The sequence below is a fragment of the Sebastes umbrosus genome, chromosome 9, assembly GCF_015220745.1.
Source record: "Sebastes umbrosus isolate fSebUmb1 chromosome 9, fSebUmb1.pri, whole genome shotgun sequence".
Lineage (NCBI taxonomy): Eukaryota > Metazoa > Chordata > Actinopteri > Perciformes > Sebastidae > Sebastes > Sebastes umbrosus.
The window spans coordinates 12,764,068-12,773,374 of NC_051277.1; the positions used below are offsets into that span (position 1 = coordinate 12,764,068).

Consider the following 9,307-nt stretch of genomic DNA (forward strand, 5'->3'; position numbering starts at 1 on the left):
TCAGTGAACAATTTTACAAGAAAAAAGTCTCGAAACGAACCGCCATGTTGCTTCCGGTTTCAAAGATGGGAACAGCAGCCCATCAAGCGTCCAATGCTGGGAAGCGACGTCACCGCTTGCGTCCAAAACCACCCCTTTAGTCACACCGTCACACTTGTTGAGCCGGGTAGGAGGGGCCAACTTCGAATGTTGTGATTACAAACCACAACCGACAAATCCTACTCATTGTGCCTTTAACGGTTGCCAAAATTACAATGAAAGAACTGGTGACAGTGAGGTTTTAGGATTATTCAGAGTAAATAAATACTATCTGCATGGGTAGATACCACTAGAAGTAAGTGAGAATGTGTTTTTTTAATGTAATTTAGGTTAACCCTCTAATAATGAACCAATTTTATAATATAGAAGGAGATTTGGGGGGCAGTGCAAACTGGTTTGTGTTTCAGCAGAGATTAGAAGAAGCAAATTGGATAAAATAATTGTTGGGTACAAAGCCTTCTGTCAGGAACAAAAATACTGTTGGTGGTAATTGTGGGTACAGTTGCCTTAAAAGCCTGAACATCCATTATTGCCTTTATAAAAGTGGCCCCCATGTGAGTAAGCAGGCTGTTTTACAATTACTGGAGTCTTTTGTCTTCGGTGTTGTGGTTTGTTTGATTTGTACAGATCCACTTAGTGACAGACACACAGTGCCACACCACTGCCGTCCATTGAATACGTTTAAAATGGAAATGGGACATTTTCTTGATTTCATTAGTATTCTGGCTAAATCCCAAACCCTGAAAACTAATATTAACAATGCACCGAGTGTTATTGTTGTGCTGGACAGACGCTATCAGAAACACAAAGCGTCTTCACTGCAATGTTGCACAGGCTGCAGAAGAAAATTTGTTTTTTAGTCGTTTTTAAGAGGACAAAAACCCAACAGGCAGATTTTAAAAACAAGCCAGTCGTGTTGAATCAAGCAGCTCTTTACTGCCATGTGTGAAAGGCAGGCTGCCCCGATGAGGGTAGAGATCTTGCCCTTTGGATATTCAGCAGAGGTGCAGAATGCGTTCAGAATAACTAATACGGCGCTCTGTGTGAGCTGAATGCAGTCATGTCAAATGTCACTGAGAGGAGGAGGAGGAGGAGGAGAAGGAGGAGGAGGGAGGAATACAAGATGACTGATGGAAATGAGAGATTTGCAGGACTGAGAGGGAGAAAGTCACCAGGCACTGCAGGGTGATGAGGTGGGAGTGAGTGGTGAACATTAAGAAGGTGAGTTCCATCAGAACAGACAGAAAGGAAATGACTGAAATGAGAGGATGGTGAAGAGAAAGGACTGTGATGGAATACAATACAGTATGCCGGATATAAAAGCATATAAAAGAAGGGATCTTTGAGATCGAAAGGGAGACAATAGCCTCCATAAACTGTGTTGAAACAGACAATAGCACTGCGTGTCCTCATTCATTACAGTGAGAATGAAGTGCCACAATGAAATGCAACGTCCTCGGGCAAGAGTGTGATCACCCCCACATCATGTAGACGGAGCATAAAAAGGATTGCTGCTGTGATAAACCTCACAGAGTTGTAAAATCCTGTCATTAACATCTCGTTCTGTGTAAGAATAAAAGGTTTGTGGAGGTGCCATCAGTTTACAGCACCTCGTATATAAACCAAGGTACCAGGAGAAGACTACCTTAGATTTTTTCGACTGCAGAAGTCCCACATTTACTATTTAATCTCCAAACTAAAGCTGCAGGTTATTGTCAGAACAAAGACGTTTTTTGGAAGAATTTGAACTTAGGGAAATGCTCCGGTAACAAGTAGGGTCGGACGATATAGCAACACATTCTCACTCCCAACTTGTCAAATACGGCAGCCTGGTCAGTGGCCCTACGCCTCAAACTATGACCCTCTAGGTTTCCCTCTAGTGTCCGTTTGGACGTATCAAGGATGGCATGTCAGTTTTCGCTTGTTACATGCATACAGTCTATCTTCAAATTAAACTTCCAACGTAGGTTTACTGAGTTTTTAGGTTTACTTCAGCAACAAAACTACTTGGTTAGGTTCGGGCAACAAAAGTACATGGTTAGGCTTAGGAAAAGGTTGTGGTTTGGGCACGTTTCTTACGTGACTGGCGTTTGTAAAGTATGGAAGTTGCATTACAAAACTACAGTAAAATAAGTCAACGCTGGTCGTGTCCCTTGTGAAACTAAGTCATTGGTCTCCTCGGTGAAAGTCCTGTGTTTGTTTGACCCGTTCAGCCTCCCCTCCCGCCCGCCATACGCAGACTTTTTTGTTCTTTATACTACGTCAGTTGCTCTGACCGTCTAATATGGACGGTAAAGGATGCCTCGGTGTGTTGGTATCAGATGTCGAGGGCCACTGACACAGAGTTGGTATTGTAGAGTTGGGAGTTTTGTTGTTGCTGTATCCTTTGCAACAACATCAAATGACATATATCCTGATAGTGGGTTTCATTCAGCTGTAAAATGGTAAACAGACCATTGAGGACAGATAACTTAATGCTGTTAAGCTCCTCAAAGCCATTTTATTTTCCAGAATGTAGTCTAGTTTAGATAGTAGAGAACAGAGGATGTTATTATGCACTTTATTAGAAAAACAGAGATTGGTGAAGAGAGAAGATTGGAAAATACAAAACAAGATGGTCCAGAGGAGCGATAGCATCGGCTGCAATGACGAAGAATGAAGAAGAGGGAGAGAATTGTCCAAGAAAGCATCCCGCCTCCTCCAATATCATGATGTCAGTGGAGATGTAGAAGCCACTCGGATGTAAGAACCGGCAGGCGAAGCTGCACGCATGGACGACTTCCAGGACACTTCCCCGCTGTCTTCTGGACGACCTTTTAGAGTGTAACCTTGGGGCGCGAGGCAGTGCCAGAGAGAGCTAATGAAAGCAGCGACACACCAAATAAAAACAACAAAAAAAGGATTACAATAGAGTCACAATTAATCAGAGAACGCTACTTTATCAACACAGCAGGAAGTAGTAGAGTTGGAGGTATCAGCACAGCAGGAAGTAGTGGAGTTGGAGGTTTGAAATTTCAAGACAGGGTCACCTTCAGGCTCTTATAAAATCCTGATAAGATCTCCATGTGGTGAGACCAGATTGTGTAAATTTAATAAACAGCTATTTTGGGCTTAAGAGCCGACTTCGGAGAAATTGGAGAACGCAGCTTTGCTCTAAATTATTACTCAAGTCTTGAACTCTCAAAGCCTGATTTTATTCAGCGATCCAAACTCAACACCCATGCAAAGCTTTTCCTTTACACACAGAGAGTTAAGAAGAACAATACCAGTAGATGTGTTGCCTCAGACCTCTGCCAGCCTTCAGGACTCAGTAATGAGCCCGTAAAGCAGAGCGACGCTTTCTCCGCGTGACACCAAAAAGGCACATATGATGTTTTCTTGATATGCCTCTCTATTGCATCAGCTGTAGCAGCAGGACTCTTTGGCTCCATAAAGACACCACTAATGTACTGTAATGTAATGAAACCGCCGCTGTGGAGTCCAGATCGCCACCGAGGCTTTTATTTCACATTAGGAGCCTCCCTCATCGGCAGCGCCACTGGAAAGCACATATATATTACGGCGCTGCTCTTTGTTTATAGACCTGGTGTTTATTTGAGATGATTTCCGAGTTTAAGCAGAAACCAGGGCGGTGATAGTTTTTCCTGTCTCAATAGAGAGAGAGAGACACATAGACAGAGGGAGTGTGACAGTATCTGTCCTCTTCTTCTGTCTTTTGATATGTGGGGGCAGGAGATCAGTGGCAGTAATGCATTCTGACTCCTGCAACCATCGACTGCCAAAACCACCTACCGTGTCAGCCCAGGGGGAAAAACAAAGAGCACGGGCCAATGGCAGCGTCGCATGAAAGAAGCCAATAAACGAAACACAAACAGACAATACGGGGTTCAGTGGGACGTGCGGTACAATCGGCACCAGTGCCCCAGCTATCATAACACTTTTATTATCCTTCAGTCTGTTTTCATGAAAGATTAGAGGTAATGATAAGTTACCCTCGGGCCAATTTTTGACAGCAGACGACTGCATCTCTTATGTTTAGCTGCAAGCTACAGCAGCACTGCTCCTGCTGTTTCCCCACTTTTTGGTTTCAAAAGAGACTAAAAGCGGAGAGCCAAGCTAGTGGTCTCGTGAGGCTGCACATTTCATTACACATCAAAAATTAAAAGTGTTGAATGGATGAAAAATGGAGAGACAACTGCTAATCATAGATCCTCAAATAATACAGGGGCTTGTTTTTCTTCTTCTGTGTTTATTGGCGGGTCGAGTGTGAAGATGCTGCACTTGTTAAGTCAATGAAAGCAATTTAGCCTTGTATTATCAGCCAATGTTTTATCTGCTGTAATTTCATTATCGTAATAATACATAATGATATTATTTTTCCATTATCAGCTGATAATTTATTGTGCGTCGCTAGTCTTATTGGTGTTTTCATGTCTCTAACCCTGCTGTATTTGGTTTTAAGGGCTGTTGTTTCCCACAGCAGGATGCTCATCGTCTGCTCTCTGCTTGTGTTTCCTCTAACAGGTCAGCATCTGCTTGGAGTGCAACAGCAGCAAGCTACGAGGTCTGAAGCGCAAGTGGATCCGCTGTTCAGCACAAGCCACAGTCCTCCACCTCAAGAAGTTCATCGCCAAAAAGCTTAACCTGACATCATTTAATGAGGTACAGAAAACAACACACAGCGGGGCAGGAAACAGGAAACCCAGGGCCAGATCCGTCACATGATGCATGTAGTTTTAGTGAAGGTTTAAAACCACAAAGAAAAAAACGAATTCAAGAGAAAATGTTTGTTTTTTTCCCTCCGTCGTTAAAGGATTATATTCCTGCTAAATTACAGTTCTGTGTATGTGAATAATCCTTAAATTAACCGGTAGATAACACCTGCTACAATTCTGAAATGGTCAAACCGCACAGTGCATTTTTTAAGTTTCTTCTTCACTAACCGAAAAGAAATGAATGATTTTAATATCAGAGAATCACCTCAGATCATTAATTATTCTTAATCAAAGGATCTGTGGGCGGTGGGACAAGATGAGAGTGACCAAACTTATTTGTGCTCATTAAAGCCTGACAGAAACTGCATGTATTTGTCGCAATTTGGAACAAATCTTGGTAACTCTTGGTGTTTGTTTTAACTTGTTTGGACGCACCAGCTGGCCGGTGTGTACCAGAAAGTTTAGTTCATCACATAAATTATACTTTTCCGCTCTGACTCACACAAGGCGTTTTGTGTTTTGTTATATTTAGCAGGAAACGAGCCCTTATAATATCTAGATGTGGTAATTTTTCTATTTATTGTCTTCGCCGCCCCGTTCGGAGCAGCAGGGGGAAGGGTGGGCGATAAATTTGACAGATGGATTTTTTTAGAACGCCGTGAATAATCATCACAGACGCCTTCGCGTCTTCTATTTTTTATTTTCCGTCTCCGTTTTTTTACCGGCTGTCACAGAGATGAGTGGGTAGGCTCCATCATATCGTCGGCCTCCATCGCACCACCATTGTTGTCCGATCTAAAAGCTGTTGTTCGCACCGATTCTGTTTTCAGCGGCGAGCCGAGCGCAGAGCTTTACAACACTCGGCTTTGTCAGAGAACAGTGCACTTTTTACTCATTCAACACGTTTGTCGTCCTGTCACACATCTAAACGTCTCCGCAGGAAGTGAATACATGAATAGAAGGAACGCCCAGCCTCTTTAAAAAGCTTGATGTCAGTAAAGTGTTGGAGATACTGTAAAAATTACAATCTACACTATGTAAAGATCTGCCAGATCCTCACATTTTGGAGCAGTGGTTTCCAACCTTCTTGGCTCATGGCTCTTTTTAGCTAATCAGTATAATACATTTTTCAGAAAATCAACCAGAGTTTTAAAAAGTTTGATTAGCTTAAGATGTAGAAGAATTTCCTCAACTCATAAAGTAACCTTCAGTTTATCTGAAAAATTAAAAACTGTCATACTTGCAGACAGTTATGATAAATCACAGACTGATGATCCCTTCTTTCAATGATTCATTTGAAGAGTCCTCAAGAGGTTAAACTCTCTCAAGCAAATATTTTTGAAAAGTCTGAAAAACTAACTACATTTTGTTATATCTTTCCTTGTTAAGTATCTTGTGACCCTTCAGATTCACCTTATGCATACTTGGAGGATCCTGAACCCTAGTTTGGGAACTAGAGAATGCCTCTATCTCTGTCTTAATATAAATGTGTAATCAATCTCTTTTAGGGCTGCAACCACTGATTATTTTCAATACAACGATCAACAGATTAAAGATAGGGTCGTAATCTTGAGAAACTAGCAAGAGTACGCTAGATTTAAAAAAATTATCCAGCCAAAAAAACCCAGCCCAGTGTTGCCAACTCTTTTCCAATGAAAGTTGCTATCAGCACTAGATCCAAAAGTCACTAAATCTAGAGAGTAAGTCACCAAGTCGGCAACACTGACAGTCCGTCCTTTCAGGCCTCCCTCCAAAGCCACTCCCCCAAAATTACCACAGTGAATGTTAACAGCAAGCATGGCTATTGTTAGTACTCACAGCTGTCAATCTAGCAGCTGGTGGAAGATGGTGACTTGCAATGAGTGCATGCAGGGGGGTTTATTAAGGTCCTGCGACAGCCACAGATACTGGATCTTTTATTGATTGCTGTTGGGATGTAATGAGAATTTCTTGTTTTGTGCCACCAACAGTCAAAAACCTGACGATCTTTAATTTACTATCACAGAAGACAAAGAAAACCAGCAGACGTTCACATTTGAGAAGCTAAAATAAGTGAATTTTTGGGGGGCGTTTTTGTTTAAAAATTGTCATTACTCTTCTTTTGTGGGTTTATTTTCCTGTGATGTACAACTTTCTGGTTTGTACAAGGAAATTAAAAAGGATCAGGGTGTTTTTTTCCCCTCAAATTTCTTTTATTTTTACACAAAAGCCCTCGTTGCCTTTCAAGATGAAATCGCAGCTCTGCAGCTCTTCGTCTGGATTATTTTTAGTATCTTGCTAATCTCAGACCTGGACAGTCTCCACCGCTCTGTCTGTGCTGATAAAGGCTGGCTGGTGTTGATCCAGTCGGAGCCAGCAGGTGGCGCTGTGGCAGTGTTCGCTCCCAGCCCTCCCTCTCTCTCCCTCTCGCTCCCTCTCTCCAGTATTGATTGGCAGATGCAGATGTGAGGTGCTGCTCAGCAGAATATCAATGTTGACTTCACAGGGGGAGCGGTAGATGTGGGGAACCAGCCTCATGTTCACTATTGAACTTGTGTGTTCTCCCAAACAGCCTCACTGCTGCACAAGAGCCAAGGGCCACATGTCCAAATAAACTACCTCTCCAAGAAACAGCCATGTTATAACTCAGATCGAAAACATAAGAGCAGAGGGGTCAGCGTGCAGGGGGTGCAACTTTGATTTCTGCTTCACGCTGATCAGACAGCAGAGGCCTCCAACCAGTGTTTGTCTTAGTTTAGTCGTGTTGTTCACCGCTCTTGAGGTCAGAAATTGTTCAATAATTTTCTCTTTTGTCGTCTTTTCACAGCTGGACATTTTATGCAACGAGGAAATCTTGGGAAAGGACCACACTTTGAAATTTGTTGTTGTGACAAGATGGAGATTTAAGGTAAGTCATGCTTCAAAAACACCAATATCTTGGTGTAATGTGGTAGTTAGTAGCTGTGTATTGCCTGTGAACTGTGTAAAGGCATTTCAGCTCTACAGTGGGAGGAGGCGGAGACGCGTCGTACATCTTTACATACAGTGGTAACGAGGTTTAGCGAACATGGTCTCACACAAACAGCTCATACTGAGGTTGTGTTTTTGTTTCCCCTCCAGAAATCCCCCCTCCTGCTCCATTACAGACCCAAGATGGATCTGCTGTAGCTAAAACGGACACAACGGTTGTTTTTTTTGTTTTTTGTTTTGGCCCAGTGGCCGCAGACTGTGCCGAAACCTTTTTTATTTATGCAAAGACGATCAACCAACACCAAGCAAACACCCGACGACGGTAAAAGTCAACACAAGCCAGCAAATCGGGATCTAAAGAGGGGGAGGGCGGGGACGACTACAAGAAAAACTGGCAACCTCCAGCACAGATACGGCAACACTGGCGTGTTTTTAGGAACTAAAACAACCTTTTTTTTGTCCGCTACATCCTAGATATGTGAACAAAACAAAAAAGAAAAAAAAAACTAATGGAGAGAAAGCATATATTTATACTTTTGTACAGAAGAGACACATGGAACCAAGACACTACTGGTGCTCAGTTTACACGCAAACAAGATGTCGGGAATCACGTGACCGTCTTTTTGAGCTTCATGCAGATTTCATCCTCCTGAGACAATGACTGAGACAAAAGGAGGAGCGTTTTTTTTATATAAAAGGTGTTTTTTTGTTTTTTTTCTTCAACAATACACTCGACACGTCTTGGGAGCACAGAAAGTATATGGAAAAAGTTATATAACAGGCATCAAGTTTAAGCTGTTTATCAAGTAAATTGTCTTTTTTTTATTTTCATTTCGTTGGCTTTGTCTAATTTGCTATTGGGTTCTTGATGATTGTCAATTGTGAATAGGCTAAACAATTTTGTGTAGTAATTTATGTTCTATATACCAATATTGTACATAAAATGTCATTACAGAGAGAGAGAGACTGAAGAGAGTAAGAGAGACTTTAGACTGTTAAAAAAGAGAGTAGATCCCAGAAGTGCTATCTATATATGTGGGGCGATAAATTAAAGACAGACTCGCTATCAGTATCAAAATATATAGATGCATCTTTATGTCTGAGAAAGACACAAAACAAATATATCAAATCCTCTGCCATGTGTGTGTATGTTACATTGCCCTCATAGCATTACAACACTTTAAGGAGAAAGCTTCCCCCCCACCCCCCATGCTCCTCATCTCACCTGCCTCCATAGAATACATTACAGAGTCATTACGTTGTCTTTTTGTTTTTGGACATTATTATCAACCAATTCTGTCTTAGTAATTCTACACAAAACACTCAAACATGCCTGCAAGACATAAAAATGCAATATTCGGGCAGAGAACCTTTTATAGGTTTCACACCATGCAGTCCTTATTAACATCCATCCCTGTGTTCCTGCAGTCTCTCAGCAGCAGCAGCAGCAGGCGAATACCGACACTCCCACATGTTTACAGCTTTTGGGTTGAGCTGCTAGCAGCAGATGTTGTTTGCACCCTGCACCCCTCATATACCATGCATTTCATTCTGCTACGTGTTCACTGCAAAACTCCCTCGAGGCTGCAATAGAATTGATTTTT

General features: G+C 42.1%; 1 protein-coding gene across 3 annotated transcripts in view; it reads left to right on the forward strand.

Annotated features, from left to right (window-relative positions):
* Positions 1–8,217, forward strand: part of LOC119494460 (polycomb group RING finger protein 3) — a 64,079-nt gene extending 55,862 nt beyond the window's left edge. For all 3 annotated transcript variants that reach the window (XM_037780339.1, XM_037780338.1, XM_037780340.1), the window contains exons 8-10: positions 4,564–4,701; positions 7,561–7,641; positions 7,854–8,217. In XM_037780339.1, the coding sequence (XP_037636267.1) occupies positions 4,564–4,701; positions 7,561–7,641; positions 7,854–7,901 (267 nt within the window). In that variant the 3' untranslated portion in view covers positions 7,902–8,217. The remainder of the gene's footprint in view (positions 1–4,563; positions 4,702–7,560; positions 7,642–7,853) is intronic.
* The last annotated feature ends 1,090 nt before the right edge of the window (positions 8,218–9,307 follow it).